Source organism: Zingiber officinale, chromosome 5B (genome assembly GCF_018446385.1).
Source record: "Zingiber officinale cultivar Zhangliang chromosome 5B, Zo_v1.1, whole genome shotgun sequence".
In the NCBI taxonomy this organism is placed as follows: domain Eukaryota; kingdom Viridiplantae; phylum Streptophyta; class Magnoliopsida; order Zingiberales; family Zingiberaceae; genus Zingiber; species Zingiber officinale.
Window position 1 is genome coordinate 2,679,998 of NC_055995.1, and position 18,507 is coordinate 2,698,504.

The 18,507-nt window shown below is 42.3% G+C and overlaps 3 protein-coding genes across 3 annotated transcripts; 1 reads left to right on the top strand and 2 right to left on the bottom strand.

Moving 5' to 3' along the window:
- Positions 1-7,708: 7,708 nt before the first annotated feature.
- LOC121983918 (GDSL esterase/lipase EXL3-like) lies at positions 7,709-9,290 on the top strand. The gene is made up of 5 exons (XM_042536617.1): positions 7,709-7,994; positions 8,058-8,188; positions 8,290-8,520; positions 8,629-8,884; positions 8,954-9,290. The coding sequence occupies exons 1-5, from the start codon at positions 7,712-7,714 to the stop codon at positions 9,145-9,147; spliced, it is 1,095 nt and encodes a 364-aa protein (XP_042392551.1). The 5' UTR covers positions 7,709-7,711; the 3' UTR covers positions 9,148-9,290.
- Positions 9,275-12,340, bottom strand: LOC121983917 (CO(2)-response secreted protease-like). The gene is made up of 9 exons (XM_042536616.1): positions 12,138-12,340; positions 11,806-12,062; positions 11,630-11,741; positions 11,019-11,544; positions 10,810-10,913; positions 10,500-10,745; positions 10,296-10,410; positions 10,000-10,216; positions 9,275-9,919 (listed from the first exon to the last, which is right to left on the bottom strand). Exons 1-9 carry the CDS (start codon positions 12,323-12,325, stop codon positions 9,363-9,365), a joined length of 2,322 nt encoding a protein of 773 aa, XP_042392550.1. The 5' UTR covers positions 12,326-12,340; the 3' UTR covers positions 9,275-9,362.
- A 2,251-nt stretch (positions 12,341-14,591) lies between these two features.
- Positions 14,592-16,469, bottom strand: LOC121983920 (thaumatin-like protein 1). Its single transcript, XM_042536618.1, has 3 exons — positions 16,014-16,469; positions 15,231-15,936; positions 14,592-15,071 (listed from the first exon to the last, which is right to left on the bottom strand). Exons 1-3 carry the CDS (start codon positions 16,060-16,062, stop codon positions 14,909-14,911), a joined length of 918 nt encoding a protein of 305 aa, XP_042392552.1. The 5' UTR covers positions 16,063-16,469; the 3' UTR covers positions 14,592-14,908.
- Positions 16,470-18,507: the final 2,038 nt, after the last annotated feature.

An 18,507-nucleotide genomic window follows, 5' to 3' on the forward strand; every position in this document is an offset into this window, starting at 1 on the left:
GGATTACTGCATGCATGCAGCACATAATGATTCGAAAACAAGCGACAATGAAACACTAGTACAAAAAAACACTTGGAGAAAGTATTGGCAACTCTGCATTAAGCGAGCACAGTGGCCACGTAAGAGAAATAGCATGATTATCGGCAAGTACCACAAAACAGACAAGAAATATTGGTTACTTTGTCTCTATCAAAGGCCATTAATTATAGCACTTAGCAGACTCCCTAGAAATATTGATGAGTGTCAAAATGATGGTGGAAATTTTAAAAAAAAATTGTACTCGATATTTAAAATATTACGTGTATATTGAAAAACAGTCTATAACATATCTTGACTAGTGTGGTGTGGTTTTGGTGGGCAGCCATGAAGGGCGTCCGGTGAGAATATTGATGATACAAGGGTAATTAGAGGAGATCATGTGGTTAAACAAGTTAACAATATTGTTAAGGTGGCAATCAAAAGTTAACAATAAGGAGGTGTTTGGTTCTTTCCTAGGAATAGGAACCGAAATAGGAATCATTGTATTGTGGAATGGGAATGAGTATAAACATGGATATCATTCTTAAAAGCAATGTTTGGTTAGTTACATATTTTCTATCATAATAAATCAAAATTTTCTTTTTTACCCTTAAAGGAAAATAAGAGAAAAAATTAGATGTGAGAGAAAGATGAATGTGAGAAAAAAATATGATGAGAGAAAAAGTGTGATGAGAAAAAATGAAGAGAGAAAGTGTGATGAGAGAAAATTAAATGAGAAAAGAGAGTGTGATAGGAGAGAGCATGATGAGAGAAGTTGAGAGAGAAAATATGATGTGAGAGAAAGTATGATGGAGGAGGACGAAGAGAGAGAAAATGAGGAGAGAGTGTGTGATGAGAGAGAAAGTATGATGAGAGAAAAAGAGAACAGTGAGTGTGATGGGAGAGATTGAGGAGAGAGAAAGTGTGTTGAGGAAAAAAAGGAGGGAGAGTGACAAGAGAGATTGAGGAGAGAGAAAGTGTGATGAGAGTGAAAGTGTGATGAGAAAAAAAGAAAAAAGAGAGTGTGATGGGAGAGATTGAGGAGAGAGAAAGTGTGTTGAGGAAAAAAAGGAGGGAGAGTGACAAGAGAGATTGAGGAAAGAGAAAGTGTGATGAGAGTGAAAGTGTGATGAGAAAAAAAGAGAAAAGAGAGTGTGATGGGAGAGATTGAGGAGAGAGAAAGTATGATGAGAAAAAAAGAAGAAAGAGAGTGCGCTGGAAGAGATTGAGGAGAGAGAAAGTACGATGAGAGAGAAAGTGTACTGAGAAAAAAAGGAGGAAAGAGAGTGTGATAGGAGAGATTAAGCAGAGAGAAAGTGTGTGATAAAATGATGAGAGAGAAAATATGATGAGAGAGAACAAGGAGAGAGAAGTGATATGAAAGAAAAAATAAATAAATATATTTTGATATTTGATATTAAGGGAGAAAATTTTAGTTTTAGATCAATGATATTTTTGGAATAAGGGAATATTTTAATTGATGAACATAGGGTAATGACTCAATGAAGGGGAGGTATATGGGAATGAGTTATTACCCAATTTTAAGGATTCATTCCCTTATTTGTATTTCTATTCCTATAATCCAAACATTAACAATGACAATCAATGATTCTCATTCCCATTCCTCATTCCTATTCCCTTAAATCAAACGCCCCCTAAGTGTACTATAGTCCCAATGACCCCCAACTCTCGGCTTGGGTTCTAATCTAACTCTTGACTTCCGACTTAGATTTTGAGTGCCTTATAGCTAAATCGAAACAACCCAAGCCATCAGGAATTAAAACCATGATATGTTATTTGTTGAAGACATGGATAGCATAACCGTTAACACGAGGAAGATGGAAAATGTAGCTATTCATTCAAAAATAAATGGACAATAAAATAAATGGGTAATAATGATCATCTATTTCCAGAAACATGGTAACGATCACGAGAAACAAGAAACACAGGGAGAACATGGTGAATAGTCATGACCCTATAAAATGTAGTCGACCCTCATGAGAAATTAAAGGTACACGTATATAGAGCATCAAATCCTAATTCGTTTACGCCACCCTCATGAGAATTACTTGAGTGTCAAAGTGACTACGTCAGGGAACCTCTCGGCCGTCATTCTAACCTCCTCTTCTTGACATATTTCCATCCCAAGCCCCTCATAGAAGTTTTGCAGGACCACGTGGTCAGGTGATCAACACAATAGTCAATCTCAGCATACAATCACCGACGAGTTAACCATCGACGTTTTCATATAGTATTAAATTGACATCATTTGTGGAAACTCTGAGTTAAGAACTGAACTGAGATGTTATAAGATAGACGACACTGGAAGACCCAACGCTGAGGATATTGAGATATCAAACATCATCAGTCGGTATCGCCTGTGCCCAACTCCTTGGGAGAGCTACCGCCTCAACTTGTCAAGACATCACCAACGCTTCAACAAAAAACAACTTGGCCTATAGGAACATCCAAGGGGGTGTGTTGGTGCAATTTTCCCTGAGTCAATATTGGCCAGATTGACTAAGTTTGAGTTGTCTTAAGCTTGAGTCTTAGTTTTAAGTTTTGATAGTTGACAATATATGGAGATTGCATGTGCAATTATCCATATAGGAGATTAATGGTCAAAGGTTGACTAGAAGAATCAAGTAGGTCGAGGTTGACCGAATACTTGACTGAGAATTTCTAACTGGAGGTTATGCAAGGGCAAGACCAATGGGAAGGTTGGCTAAAAAAGAAAATCTAAGTGGGTTAGAGTTGACCGGACACTTGGTACCGAAAGAAATTCTAAGGGAGATATATGGGAGATTAACGGTCAAAGCTTCTTGATTTCCTTCTGCTACTTTTTCCTTCCCGTCTCTAGCTTCTTACTCTGGGCTTCTAAGGAATCAACCTCCCTCTTCATCTGATTAGCCTCATACTTCACCTGAAGACTATCTAACTTCTCCTTGGATATAATTTTCTTTAAACAAAGGATTTATGATTGCTCTATAGCTAGGTCATCCCTCAGGTTCTTTAGGCAAGTCAATTCCACTTGCACCAGGGCAGCTTTAGTTTTTAGAGAAGCCAAATGGGTCTCTAGTATAGTTATACAAGCATGCATTTCATGATGACCCTATCGTACTTCCAAGAATCGACAACTGAAGACCATAAGCTTTCACATATGTTCAGCCCTAATTCCCATTAACTCCTTTACTAGAGCTCTATGAGAAAGACCTGTTAGTGCAGTTAGCACTAACGATCAAACTTAGATTTTGATGCATGACAAATTGTTAAAGTTAGATGTTGTATTTTCTAACTTATTCATCAATTGTGCAGGATTGAAAGACTTGATGGGACCTAACATCAAACTAAAGTCTAGTTAGGTTAATAACTGGCACAAGAAGACTAGATAGGTTGATATCTAGGAGGAAGTCCAGTTGGATTTGTAAAACCTGACAACTAGCTGAAGTCCAGATGGAGTATCTGGCAGGAAGACTTGGTGGGTCAAGCATCAAGTAAGTCTGCAATGGTAAATAAGGTAAGCACTGAAGGAGAGTGATCCAATGAGGATGAGTCCCAGTGGGACTGTAGGCGCTAATCCAGATTAGATCTATTTTAGAAGTTTAAGTTGAAAATATGACTAGATCCTAGTCTTAGTAAGACGGGATCTAATTAACAATGTTATTTTATTCTTATTTTGCTAACTCTCTGGTATAGAAAATTAAAGTTGAAAGTTGGCTAAAAAAAAGGATCTCTAGGTGCCCGAGAAAGATCCAGGCGCTTAAAGGTCTGAGCATCATCCAAGCACCCGTATGCTCTTGAATCCAATCACTCGAATAGCATGAGTTGGCACACTCTGATTGGATGGTACACATTAGTGTCCAAGCACCCGGGGTTGGTCTAGGCGCCCGAGAGTTGATTGTGGCTACCGAATAAAGTTTCACCTACGTGTAGCCACGTCAACAATCCAGGCTCCTAGAGGTGGTCCAAGCGCCCGAAAATGAATAATTTAGTGATAAAGTAGGATTGGATAGGTCTCAATATAGACGACAAGGGTGGTCCAAGTGCCTGAAAATGCCTATAAAAGGAGCCTTGAACAACAGCCTTAGGAATCAATCTTCTACGCTTATTCATGATCATGACATTCTACAACGCTATTTTGCCCAACTGTTGCACACGGATCAACTCCAACACCTAAGCTCAGAACTTCTTCATTTGTGTGTTGGTAAAATTTAATTTACAGTTATTTGCTTTATTGCTAAGGAAGTGCAAAGTTGTTATACTTATCTTATTCTTGTACTCGATTCTTTGTTAGTAGATTATCCATCAGAAAATTCCAGATGACTTGAGTCTTGGAGTAAGAGTTGTCGAAGGTTCCAAACCAAATAAAATCAAATAAATATTTTTTTTCTTAAATGTTTTTTCCGCTACACACTCGCACTTATTTTAAAAGTAAAAAAAAAAAGAGTTTTCAAATTCACGTGATTCACCCTCCCTCTCTCATATGCCTCAATCCTACAAGACCTTCTGCAACCGCTTCACCATCCTTCCACCTCTTCGCCAACAAGCCAAGGAGAGTAAGATCTAACTAGAACTCTCTTGGAACTACTTGTCCTTGGGGGCTCCCTCATCGGATAGAGTAGGGTCGTTACCTTGAGCAAAAAAAAAATAGGCATAGTGGTCGCACTAGCTTTTGAGTTAGAAGATCGAGTCCCAATGGGGGACGCAATAAGCTGGCCCCTAGATCTCCTTGTAGGAGGGAAGTTGGGGTCGTGGCCTTGGGAGGAGGCAGAACTAGAGGATGCAAGGAATTGACATCCTTTGGATTATCTGTTGTCCCCGCAAGGGGAGTCAAGAGTTAGATAGGTAGAGGTAAAGGACCATCAAGGGACAGAATTCTCACACAGGAATTCTATGAGGAGGGAGGGAAAACCAAGTCCTGAGCCTGTGATGGAGAGGGGCCACAATCAAACTATCAGCATATTTTTTGAGTTATCCATAAAGGAGCCCCAATGCCCCCCCAGAGTGTGGACTCTGCGCCTGTTGATGCTTGAGGTGATATTTCAACCAAGACTAGTACTAGAACTGGTGGAGCCTCCCTATTGATTATTGCCTCCACGAGCCTCCAACTCGGCATATGACAACTTCATCGCTTGTCCCAAAAAGGTTTCAACAAGGTTGCAGTTACAGAAATAAAGATAAGCCTTAAGTTAGAAATCAAAGTTCAAAAATAAGGGGAAAAAAAAAGAGTTTACCAAAAGGGAGTTGAAGGGGAGCCGAAACGGGGCTTAGTCCGAACATATAAAGCAAACCCTCCTCTAGTAAGAAAGTGCTATCAAACTTTATATCATATAGTTGCTCTAAGGCATGAAAATAGCCTTGCTCCAGGTGATGATTTTTTTTTAAATGGGAGGTGGGGGTAATTTGGTTGTCGGCGAGTTGGCCAGGACACAATTCTCGAGGGTTAGATGAAAAAGAACTATGGTTTCTACCCCTTATGTGATGATGGAAGCTCCTTGAGTAGGCCAAGGTCAACTAGAGATGAAAAGAAGAATACTCCTTCCTCTATTTTCTTTGGATATAAGAAGCAATGGAAGAGTCGAGCAGATATAGGGATTCAGTACAGATGAAACAGGATAACTACTCTGGTTAAAATTCGGAATGAGTTTGACCCCAATTGATATAAGGGAATGTGAAAATATTGGGACACCTTGATAAAGAAAGTAGGAATGGGAAAGCGTAACTCACTTAGCAAATGACTTCGGAAGAAGTCACACATCCCGGAGGCGGATGGTCATGGCTATCATTCCAGTTGGGGAGTATTAGGCCATGGTTGGTTGGAATCTCATAGGTTCCTTAGTTGATCTAACGCTCCACTACTATAAAGCTTGATTCCATGGACCTATACCAAGGAGTAGATGAAGACCTCACAACCATCACAAGGCCAATACCAGGGCACATACGCTGGCAAAGAAAGGGGAGGGCTAAAGGTAGGTTGGTGAACGACAAATAGAAAATAGATGAGCGACCTACTTAAAGAAAAAAATGCAAAAAGCTCAAAGAGAAGATGACGAAGAGCGACGTGAGCACAAACAAGGGTTGCATAATGTGACAACAGGCCTCATAACCAAATTTATATTTGCATACATCTAATTAGGACCGTTTGATTCAGACCATCTTGAAAACACAGGGGATCATTGGCCGCATGATCAAGCACATAGATCGTGGTAGCCCCTAATAATCATTACGCTGAGGTAGACATTCAGTCTTCCCTGCTAGGGGTCATCTCGTATTAATGTGATATAACCTTGGAGACAAAGGTGTCTTCAAGGCTCGAAAGCCAATGCTGATAAAGCATGTCCCATATTTAAGAGGCGTGGCAGCAATTAAGGCGTAGATCTTGTTAAAGGTCGCACCTAGGATTTGCTCTTTGCCATGTATCCGGATAACCAGGATAAAAAAAGATATCATGCCATGTTATTCTAGTTCAGTCAATTAGATTTTCGCCTTTTTTTTTTTTACTAGACTTAAAGGAGAGATTAGTGATATAGAGATAATTAGGAGAGGCCATGTGGCCGAAGATGTCCACAATCTTACCAAGGTGGTAGTCAAAAGTCAATTTCAAGTATACTATGGTCCCAACAACTCCTGAGTCAGATTCCAATCTAACTCCCGCCTCTCGACTTCTGACTAGGGTTCGAATCTGACTCTCGACTCCCGACTTGGGTTTTGAGCGCTCCTAGCTAAACTGAAATGACCCTAGCTATCAAGAATTAAAGCGACGAACTGCTATTTATTGAAGACATGACAACACAGCCATTATCGCGGAATAGGTGGAAAACGCAACTATTCAATCTAAAATTAATGAACAGCGATGATCATTTATTTTCGGAAATGTGGTAGCGATCACAAGAAACAAACGACACGAGGAGAATGTGGTGAATAATCATGACCCTATAAAAGGCAGTCGACCCTCATAAGAAAAGGTACACATACATAGTATATCAAACCCTAATTCTGTATCTTCCATCTCTCCTCTGAAGATTTACTTGAACGTCGGAGTGACTGCATCAGTGAATCCTTTTGCCGTCATTCTAACCTCCTCTTCTTGATATGTTTCCATCCTAGACCCCTCGTAGAAGTTTCGTATGACCACGTGGTTAGGTGATCAATACGATAATCAATCTTAGCATGTCAGACAGGATCAATAGATAACAAGGAAATAATTTTTATATATACATGTGAATGCATGGTAGCAGTACGTACGTAGCTGATGGTGACTCCTCAAGAGTCGAGAGTTCGAGCAAGGACATAACAATGTTGTGGATGACACAGTAGGAGGACAGTATGCCACAAGGGTAGGGAATACCGAATAAGTGATTCTTTAATACTGGCCTTAGCTAATCTAGCGAGGTAGGTGCACTAACATTAATTCATCCTACAACTCACGAACATGAATGGATGGCTTTAACTTTCGTAGGAAAAATTAGATATGTTCTACTATTACACGCTGACCCTCTCAACTAGAGCCACCGAACCCATTAACTCATGAAACAGTTTGTCGGCTCCTTACAGCGCATGGTCCAACCCGAAGTTAGCCTGGACTCCCTGCTCATGACTCAATCTATCAACGGACCCGCACACGATATTCTCTCTGCGTCGGCATGCAATTGCCCTATAAATTAAGAAGGTATATCGCACACTCACTTTGCACATGGACATGGAGTTCATGAGAGCCGATCAGTTAGTTCTGGCTGCAGGCCTCCTCCTGCTGCAGCTGCCGTTTGCATGCGCATTGGTGCGCTCTCCGAACCGGACAACGGCAGCAGCGCCGTTGGTGCCGGCGATCATCGCGTTCGGGGACTCCATCGTCGACCCAGGCAACAACGACGTGCTGACCACCATCATCAAGTGCAACTTCCCGCCCTACGGCCAGAACTTTGCGGGCGGCGCCACGGGGAGGTTCTCCAACGGCTTCATTCCCACTGATCTAATAGGTGTGTGTTTTCTACTGTGCAGTTTAATTTACTTAAGCTAATGCAGTTGAATTTCACATGCAGCTCAAACGTTAGGTGTGAAGCAATTACTTCCCCCGTACCTCGGCGTGGATCTCTCACCCGAGGACATCTTAACCGGTGTCAGCTTTGCCTCCGGCGCAACGGGCTATGACCCTCTCACCCCCAAAATCTTGGTGATCGTCCACTTAATCCCACAATTCTTCGTTCCATAATTTGAAAATTAACTGTGAAGTAATTGATGAAGGATGCTAACTTATAATTGCTCTTGTTTAAGAATGTAATACCCATGAAGGATCAGCTCGATCTCTTCAGTGAGTACAGAGCAAGGCTGTACTCCATTGCTGGTCCAGATCGAGGCGCGGAAATCATCTCGAAAGCCCTCTTCATCATTTGCGCGGGAACTGACGATCTCGCTAACACTTATTTCACCACCCCCTTCCGGAGGAACTATGACGTTCCTTCCTACATCAACTTGTTGATCTCTTCTGCTTCAGAATTCATCAGGGTGCCAGCCTAATTAGTAAATTGCTACATAAATATATCACCCTGTTTAAGGAGCTATTATAATGTGTAACTTCCGTATATATGTTGTGGTGGTGGTGGTTTGTTTCAGCAAGTAGTAGGAATCGGCGCGAGGAAGATCGGATTTGTGGGTCTTCCGCCTATCGGCTGCGTGCCGTCGCAAAGAACTCTCGGCGGAGGTAAAGAAAGACGATGCGAAGCGACTCGGAACCAAGCGGCCCAATTGTTCAACTCCAGGATTGAGACTGTGATCAAAGGTCTTTCAGCAGAGTTTACTCAAGTGAAGATTGTCTACATCGACATATACGACATTCTTCTTGATCTTGTTCAAAGACCTGGCTATTATGGTGATGACTACTGATGATCTCTGATCTCCTCCATGTAAATTTCACTGCTGAATTCTTGCCCTTTCGCAGGATTTAAGGAGTCCACAAAAGGGTGCTGTGGAAGTGGAGAAATAGAGGTCACTCTCCTCTGCAACAGCAAGACAGTAACCACTTGCAGCGACGTGAATGAGTATGTGTTCTGGGACAGCTACCACCCCACAGAAAAGGCTTACAAGATCGTAGTGAACAACATCTTTACCAATTACCTAAGATACTTGCTCTGAAAACAATTGGGGAAGAAATGATTCTGAATATTTGTACTGCAATTGCCAATTATAGCCTTATTACTGGTTTCCCTCTGATGTATTGTGTATGATTTACAGGTCAGTTCATGATGAAGTCAAGAGAATGTAGTAGTTTATGATTCTTTCTATTTATCACTTCAATTAGGATTCTAGATATCGTTCGGTTACAATTAGATGGCATGAGATATATATAATTAAGTGCTTCTCACTGCAAAGGAGCTTCTAACTCTGTGAACTCCATCTGACCAAGTGATCGATCCAAATAGGTCAGCCTTCGCATAAGAGTTTGTAGCAGAGAAGATCACTTGGTAGCTGAGTTTCTTCACATATTTGGTGAAGTGGAGCTTGTCCGGTACCACTTTCACGTTTAACTGAGGCGGAGAATTGACAGTCGCATTGTAGGTAACATCTTCAGCTCCAATGTTGGTAACAATCCGGCTCACAATCTTGGACCCCTTCCCCGAGAGGTTCGAGATAGCTATCGACGGATAGTTGAGATTAGAAATGAGATCCTTGCTCGAGTTCGCCGGGCATTCGAAACCTTGCCGAATGGTAGTTATGAGGCTAATTTTGGAAGGAGAGTAGCCATAGTTGCACAAGAAGAACAGGTAGTCATCAGGTTCTATGTCGTAGACCAGGCCTGGTTGCAGTGCAGCAGTTGGGCTCACTTCCCCTGCTCCAATGTCGTAGGGAGTGGCGGTCAATCCGGCGTCAGTGGTCACCGGAGCCTTATCATTGTTGAGCTGAGTTGCTGCAAGAGGACCGCAGGATGCATGGTTAAACAAGCAATGGTGGTGCTCACGAAGCAGGATCAATATCGAAATTATATACCGGTGGTCATGATGGCCGATCTGATAGCAGCGGGACTCCACTTCTGATTCCAAGCCTTGATCGTCGCCGCAACTCCTGTTACGTGCGGGCAGGCCATGGAAGTTCCAGAGACGAGGTTGAATCCCGAAAGCTTCTGGCCGGGGGGAACGTTGTCCGACGAATCAACTTCTTGAATCCATGACGCGAGGATGTTGACTCCCGGCGCCGCAACGTCAGGCTGCATGCAGATTGACTTATAAACAAGAGAACTAACTTTCTGTAATCGATAAGCAGATTTAATTTGAGGACTTTCTTACCTTCAAAATGTTACTTGTCTGCGACGAAGGACCTCTTGAGGAGAAATAAGCCACCGCCGGCGCCGGCCTATATTTATTAACTGTAATCGTAGGCAGAATGGAGGCCACGGGGTTTCTAATTTCAAGGAAGCCAAATGGAATTAGTTCTAACTGTGAATCCGAACATTGATCATTTTAATTAATCATCAAAATAATCGGCTTTACTTGGTTGAGTTGATGTAGCTGAGAATTTCGTCAGCTGAACGCGAGGAGATCTTGGTGACAGGAAAGGAGGTGTAAATATTAGCCACGGCTCTTTCCAAGTCATCGATAAAGATGGCACCAACAGCTCCCGAACTCTGCAATCCATCGATCTTCAAAGTCTCTGAGCTGTCGTCGTTCTTGTTGTTGATGCAAAGAACGATCTTGCCTTTGATCTTCTTCGAGTCGAGCGTTTCGTAGTCGCAGTGACTGGTTCAGAAAAATAATCAAGCCAAATGCATGCATCAAACAGAGATATTGGTGAATTACGTACCTTGCGTATCCTTCACCGGAGCTTGAGTTAGACCTTGCAGCTTCCCCGTATATCAAGGGGTAAACCGGGGACTTGGTCAGATTAGAGAAGTTGATACCCTCTCCCTGAATCCAACAGTGAAGGGAAATCAGATGAAATAGAATTATAATTGTTTGATTTTTTTTTTTCAAAATTAAACTTAGACAAGTGAGAATGAGAATTCCACTGACTTCAATCGACTTGTTGTTCCCCTGGACGATATCCGACTCGAAGTGTCGATCGATGGTGGTCGCTGCAACCGTTAGAATCCATGGAGCAGCATTCGTGACGGTGGAAGAGGTGGGCCCATCGTTGCCGGCGGAGCACACCACGGTGATCCCCTTCGCCACGGCATGAAACGCTCCGATGGCGATCGGGTCCTTGTCGAAATCGGGCATGTAGATCGCCGGAGCTCCGATCGACACCGACAACAAGTCGACTCCGTCGGCGATGGCGTCGTCGAATCCGGCGAGGATGGCGGATCCGGGACAGCCATCCCAGAAGCAGACCTTGTAGACTGCGATTCTCGACGAGGTCGAGCCGCCCTTGGCGGTGCCCGCCGCCAGGCCGTAGTAGGAGGCGCCGGCCACCGAGTTCCCTGCTGCGGTGGAAGCGGTGTGCGTGCCATGGCCGTTGGTGTCTCGAGGAGACAATTCACCCGGGAAAACGGCGGCAATGTCTTCGTCCGACGAATAGCATCTTGCTCCAATCAGCTTCCTGTCGATAAATGAAGCAGAAGCTCAGAGTATCGCTTTTTGTGTCAGCTAAAACACTAAAAACTCTTCTTTAAATTTCAGCTCACTTATTACAATTAGCTGCACTAAAGTTCGTTCCTTCCATGCAAATCCCCTTCCATCGCTTTGGAACACTACCCATTCCTTGGTCGCTGAAGCTGGGCGATTCCGGCCAAATTCCTTGAAAAGAAATATTTCACTTTCAGCAATGCAAAATGAGATGGAAATGCAGTATGAATCTTGCCTGTGTCTAAAAGTCCGATGATGGTGTCCGAAATTGGACGTGGAGAGGGCGCATCATCCTCGTCGAGATTTGAGTCGATCTCCACCGACGTTTGCTGCAAGAAATCCCATGATCTGGTAGTGTGAAGCTGGTAGATTGGATCTTCAAAAACTGACAAGACCCCCGGTTTTTGGGCAATGGCGACGGCCTGTTCCTTCGACAGTCTCGCCGAGAACCCTGAGAATCCATGTCTGTAGCTCCTAATTAGCTTCTTTCCCCTGATTCATTATATTAACGGCATTGTTTAGTGGACGCGCTCACGTTTTCGACTCACTTAATTGTTACATTTAAACCTGATGGAAACAGAGGCAAGAAGCTGGAGGTGGCTTTCCGTCAGCATGTCCACGGAGGAATCAGCAGGGGCAGCTCCCATGTACACCACGTACACCTGCGTCTCCTCTGCCCAGCTTAGCCCCTGCATGATCAGAAAGCACCAAAAGCAAAGGACCGCGGAGATCTTCATCTCGTGGCGCAGCTCCATTCGATTGTTTACTTGATGTCCTTGGATTTATAGGGCCACTGGAGGCCAGGGATATGCAACTCGGTGGGTTATGAGTCCCCTCCACCGATCAAAGTGCGATGAGCATGAAACAGAGCCGCACGTTTCAGCATGCCCTCTAGAGCATGTTTCGTCCCTGGTCGCCTAGTCGAGCAGTCAAAACCAGAGTGGCGAGTGAAGGCGGGCGTGGTCAGTGGCAAGAGTTGGAGCGCAGCAAAGCGGAAGTGGGCACAAAGTTGGAAGGGAAATGATACACTTGTGGCGCCAGTATTCACCAACGGAAAGGCAGTGCAGTCCACCGGACTCAGGTAGTGGACCGTCCACTACCCGGGAAACACAGAACCGTCGAGGAATTGCTATACAGATCGATTGAAGAGATGGGTTCTAGAAGAGGAATGCTGAGCATTAAGAGATTGTGGGTCGGTCCTTGGGGAGTTTTGTAGTGGTGTATTAAACGTGCATATGATTGCAATATAGATCAATTGGCTCTACCTAATCGGTGGTCTTAACAAGATATATTTTATTCTCATGACAATTTAGTATTATTGTGTGTCTTTGGCAGTTCGGTGGCTGATATCTAAGTAACGATTGTATGTGCATTAAGAAAGAGTTGTTTAGCATATACAAACTTATATTAAAGGTCTTGTGTACTTGGAACTGGATAAACTAGAGATGAGATGAGCTTGTCACTTTGGAACTCGGGTGTTTTCTCTTTTACTAATTTACAGGTATAAGTTGGTCTACACCAGTAGCACACCTAGCTTGACTTATGACTTGAGATGCCTCAACTATGGTGCAACCATAGTATATTCATATTATTATTTAAGTATTTATAGTTTGATTTTTAAGTTATAATATGATTTTTTTTTTCTCCAAATAAGATGCGTAACTAAAAAGGTATTGGGCTTCTTAACTATCCATCACTAACACTTCTCGATTTATTCTGATGATCAATAAAAAAATTTTATATAACCATATTGATCATCTTAGAGCTAATAAATAATGCTAACTAGGTTTATTATATTTCTGGCTTGTGACTTGAGTTGAGTAGAGGTGGCTCAGTTTATGGAATATTGGAGTTGGGGTTATATGTACAACTTGTGGAGATTTGTATCATTTTCTATTTTTCTTTTCAATTTCCGATTGATATATATATATATATATATCTCCTTTTATTTAGGGTGGATAATTTCCTAAAAATCCAATTGAGAATTCCATATATGATCCAAGGAGGATACAAAAGAGATTTGGTATATTCAATTAAATAATTAGATAATGAGGATATTCATATAATCTGTATAGAGATAGATTTAATGGAATTTTATTCATATTTTATATATATATATATATATATATATATATATATATATATATTATTGGGATGAAATGAAAAAAAAAAATATTAGTATAAAGAATATTCAATCCTTTTATGAGTATAAATATCATTATGGATGTCCAATTCATGATGTATATGAGGATGAAAATTAAAAATTTGATGTCAATAAAGGATATATAATTAGAATCATCAATTTGAATTGAATTTATTGGATTGATCCGTCCTTCTACATAATTTAAATATATTATATTAAAATTTTATCAATCCATTAAAAACTGGGTTGAGACGGGCTGATCCGTCTAGAATTGATCTAGACATTGAAAAAAAACTTCTAAATTTAAAATTAAAATAGAAGATTTAATGAATTCTTACATTTGACCCGCTTAATTTATAATTTATAATTTAAATTTAAAATTTTTTAATCTTTTTAATATATATTTAATGGATTTATGAATTAGATTTTAAGTTAGCTTGAAGATTTCTCAATCCGTCAATAACGGATCGATTCATCCCACCAAATATTCGGCGCCGGTCGGATCCTACCCCGTCGAACTATATGGAATCGATACAAACCGGCTTATTATTTTTATTATTATATTTGCATGTGATAATTCTTATATCTTGTAATACGTATGGATATTTTAAAAGTTGTGCAGCTGGCATTATCGCATTATCCATTTAGATAAAGGGCTCATCTCGGACGTGACCCATCTACGACACGACAACCACCATGATCTACTGAGACATGTGTAATTAATGAATTGCAAATCTTATTGCAATAAATACGACGAGATATTTTAATCTAATTATATTATATTATATTATATTATATTTTTATTTACAGAGAGGATTCTCGATTTCTTCCTAAGGCCACCGCCAGGACCGACAGAGATAGCCACAACAAGGGCTGCATATCGTATATCATTGTATTAATCAATTTCTATTTTAAGAATTACATTCTCTGGCAGGACAAATTGAAATAAAAAATAATAATTCTCACACCTACCCAAATGAGAAAAAAAATGGACCCACTCTGTCTGCCGGTCAATAAGTTGGCTACTGTGTTGTAGGTGAAAGATTCTGCCATATGACGTGTCTTCCTGCACTGCGTGTAAAATCGGGGTTTAACTGACGGAGAGTACGGATAGAAGTAGACGCCCCAACGGCCGAAAAATGGCAGAGAGCCCACGTGACTGAAGCATGGCCGTCCGCGCTTCGAGACGTGGCTTCTACGAGATCACAGAGAGGACGGCGAGCGCGAGGGCGAGCAGCGGCACGCGTGAAACAGCTAGGGCGGCGCCGTCGCTGGCTTGTTCGCCGCCCACGTACACCATCGCGCTGGTGTTGCTGGTCGCCGGCACTGCCTGCGGGTTCGAGCCCGATGATTTCTGGCTGTTCGTCGGAAAGCAGGAGAAAGAAGAAATGCGTTAGTTGAAAACAGAGACTCCGTAGCGCGAGCAATCGATTGATGGTCAAGCGTGGCCGGCAACTGCCGAGAAAATGACTAATTAACAAATGGAGGAGGGAGACGGGTAGGTTGCGAGTTGCGACCTTGTGGTGCTGGGGCAGAAGGTGATGAGGTAGTTGGCGGAGCCGGTGACGCAGGTGAAGGTGGAGGTGGCGTCGTCGTAGGCGTAGCTGTACGCCCTGGGGCACGCGTTCTTGAAGAACTGCGAGTAGGACGACGGCCGGCACGTGTTGGGGTTGCCGTACGCGCCGCTGCAGCAGTACTCCGGCGTCCCGAAGGCCTCGCACGCGCTCTTACACGCCACGCCCTCGCTGCCGCCGTCGGACTGCGCGAGGACCACCTTGAGGTCCGACGGGCACAGGGCGTTGAGGTCCACCAGGCACCCCGTGGAGCCGCACGTCCCGCCGGAGCCGCCCTCGGGGACCACCAGCATCGGGAGGTTGTACCCGTCCACGAGGCTCACGTCGTAGAAGTCCATTCCGCCGCTTCCGGCGAGGGTGAACTCCGCGAGGGTGGCGGGCGGCGCTGCCCCGCCGCCAGAGCACTCGACGGAGCCCGACCCGCAGTCGCCGGAGCCGCAGGTGAACTTGCCGGCGGAGTCGGTGGAACAGTGGGTGCGGCCCCAGAGGCGGCCAGACCAGGCGGCGGGGGCGTCGAGGCTACGCGACTCGCCGGACTGCAGAGCAAAGCCTGTGGTGGGCAGCGAAGCAATGCCGGCGCTCGAAAGCAAACCGGGCCAAACGGTGTACTGGCAGTTGTTCGTCAGCGTGAACCTTGAACCCGAAGCCCCTGAAACCAGAGCAGGATTAGTCACAAAACAGAGGAAACAGAGCCCGATTTATAAGCAGCACCTAATTAAAATTCACCTTCGATCAAGAAGGCAACAAATGCGAGAACGACTAAAACTCCGGCCATCTTGCTGCCGGAACTCCCGTCACCACAACCTTAGCCTCACAGAGATAGGATGGGGGGAAGAAGGAAAACTCAGGATTGGGGGAATTCTGCAGCAAGCGGGTGGCAGTGAATTTATAGAGAGGGCGGCAGACGCACAGTCAAAAGAGTCGACGGATGTTGCGGTATGAGACGACGACACGGAGACAAGCTTTTTGACGGTGCAGCGACTTGTCTGCTGCTCTACCAGTTACTGACGGTGGCTGATTGGAGTCGGCCAACCGCGCAGCAGATCACGGTTCACGGCCCTCCAGCTCGAAGGTCGAGGAGCTTAACGTTTAGTTTAGCCGTTAGTAGCTCCACCTTCATCCTTGACTCCTTGTATCCAACAAGGCAGTGTGTGCATATGATTTTTTTTTTTTTTCTATTATGAAAAAAAGTGATGATGCAATGATTTATTGGGTTGCTAATACAGTAAGTGTTTAGTATTGAATTTTTTCTAGACTAAATAACTTTTAATCTCTACGTGACAACGTATCATGTGCTAGACATTATATCGTCGAGATTAATTTTTAACCTCTATTCTACCGAGTAGTGGTTATCTTTTTATATTTAAAAAATAACACTTAATCTATAATTTTTTTATCTGATATTAAATCGTTGAAAGTTTAATCTTAACTTGAACTTTTTAGAAGATGAAATTATTGAAGTCTTATGCTTCTTTTTCTTCTATTTCATTCATCCATCTAAATAATCTATATTCATTAATTTTTTTTATACAAATAGCAGTTGACATCCATTAAATATTAGTAGTTTTAAGTTTATATAGTATATTAAGATATTTGAGCATTAATCTTATAGTTATAACAGCATATAAATTTCTTAGATTTTGTAGTGTCTTTGATGTGTATATTGGTGTAATTTTATCATACCAACACTTCATTTATACTTCATTACATGCCACATTTGATGAACTTTATTTTATTTTCATTTGGTTTTGGTTCATCAATTTAAAATTCTAACTTTTTTTTGATTTGATGATAGTGATGGAATGAGTTTTTGGATGTTGTTGCTTTTTGTTATTTGCATTGGTGCATGTATAAATTTTGTGAGGTTTTTTCTTTTAAGAACAAGTGAGCTTTTTTACCTATATGTAGATCATATTTGGTTAAAGTTAAACATTCAATGGTCATATGGGACTTTTTATTTTTACTTTTTATTTTTATCAAAAAGTCTCATATTACTTTTCAGTAAGAATGTTTCAGTCAGAATAGTTTTAACGTTAAGAATTAGAGTTTAGATTAATAAAATAATGAATATTTTGGTCATTTACTCTTTTGTTTTTCTTTTGACTTCGTATCAAAGGTGTTAAGTGTTGTTTTTTAAGTATAGAAGAACAAATTACTATATAATAGAAAACATAGGAAGGGATTAAAGTTATTTAGCCTTTTTTTTTACCTTATATTTAGATTTTATAATCTGATTAATCTCAATAGACAGTTCAATTTCATATTTCGTTCATCGGCTAAATTCAAGAAGTACGATGATTTATAATATAGTGTTCCAATTATACCAATAGTTCAATAATCATATACGTGACTTACGTAAAAAATTAAGAAATACATAATATATCTCTTACCATTACACAAAACTCTAGGAGCAAGTGTTTAGTATTGACAGATACATAATTGATACGGTGCATAGTAGTAGGATCTGATCAGGGGACGTAGCAGTCAAAAGTCAAGAGAACGTGGCAGTCAGAAGTCAAGAGGACGTGGCAGTCAGGAGTCAAGAGGACGTGACAGTCAGAGGTCAAGAGGGCGCGTCAGTTAGAAGACAAGGAGATATGACAGTCAATATATGGAGTAAACCCACCCGGGGCCATCCGGTGTATGAAGCTAGAGAAGGGGTCTACCAATCGGGAAACTAGGGCTACTGAAGGAAGCACAGTCAGGACCAAACCTGACCTGGCTTTACCGATCAGGGGTTGTCAAGCTGGCCCGCGTGAGTAAACTTATCACCCTCGGTGGGGTCGGAATCATAAAGGTCGGCAAAAGGGGCCCGACCAGTCTGTTCACCAGCACCCAACAAACCAACCAGGGCTGTTTCAATCACACCTGGGCAGGATAGAAGGTACTACATGACAATAGATCAGGAAATCGTAACCACCTGTCAGAGAATATCTGCTGTGTGTCAGGGTATATTCCAGCGGTTGGGATTATCTGCAAGTAGAACTTTCCTCCAATCTATAGGAGAAGGCCACATGTCATCCACCATTCGACAAGTCCTGACACCCGACATCCTCTGATAGGGGTCAGTCTCCAGAAGGTAAGTATTGACATATAAAAAGGGACGTTCTCTCCCTTGCGCAGGTTCGCGGACTCGCACACTTGTCTATTTTTCTTCTTCCTTCGTACACTATTCTTTTGGAGGAAAAGTACCTGACTTGAGCGTCGGAGGGCCTGCTCT

Bases quoted from the DNA above. Each gene is read 5' to 3' on its own strand.
- LOC121983917 (XM_042536616.1), bottom strand. From the start codon at position 12,325: ATGGAGCTGCGCCACGAGATGAAGATCTCCGCGGTCCTTTGCTTTTGG. The intron at 11,742-11,805 runs GCAAGATTCATA...TTTCTTTTCAAG, and splicing joins CATCGGACTTTTAGACACAG to GAATTTGGCCGGAATCGCCC. The intron at 10,411-10,499 runs GTAAAGCCGATT...CCTTGAAATTAG, and splicing joins AGCTACATCAACTCAACCAA to AAACCCCGTGGCCTCCATTC.
- LOC121983920 (XM_042536618.1), bottom strand. From the start codon at position 16,062: ATGGCCGGAGTTTTAGTCGTTCTCGCATTTGTTGCCTTCTTGATCGAA. The intron at 15,937-16,013 runs GTGAATTTTAAT...CTCTGGTTTCAG, and splicing joins TGTTGCCTTCTTGATCGAAG to GGGCTTCGGGTTCAAGGTTC. The intron at 15,072-15,230 runs GTCGCAACTCGC...TCCGACGAACAG, and splicing joins TTCTGCCCCAGCACCACAAG to CCAGAAATCATCGGGCTCGA.
- LOC121983918 (XM_042536617.1), top strand. From the start codon at position 7,712: ATGGACATGGAGTTCATGAGAGCCGATCAGTTAGTTCTGGCTGCAGGC. The intron at 8,521-8,628 runs GTGCCAGCCTAA...GGTTTGTTTCAG, and splicing joins CTGCTTCAGAATTCATCAGG to CAAGTAGTAGGAATCGGCGC. The intron at 8,885-8,953 runs GTGATGACTACT...GCCCTTTCGCAG, and splicing joins TCAAAGACCTGGCTATTATG to GATTTAAGGAGTCCACAAAA.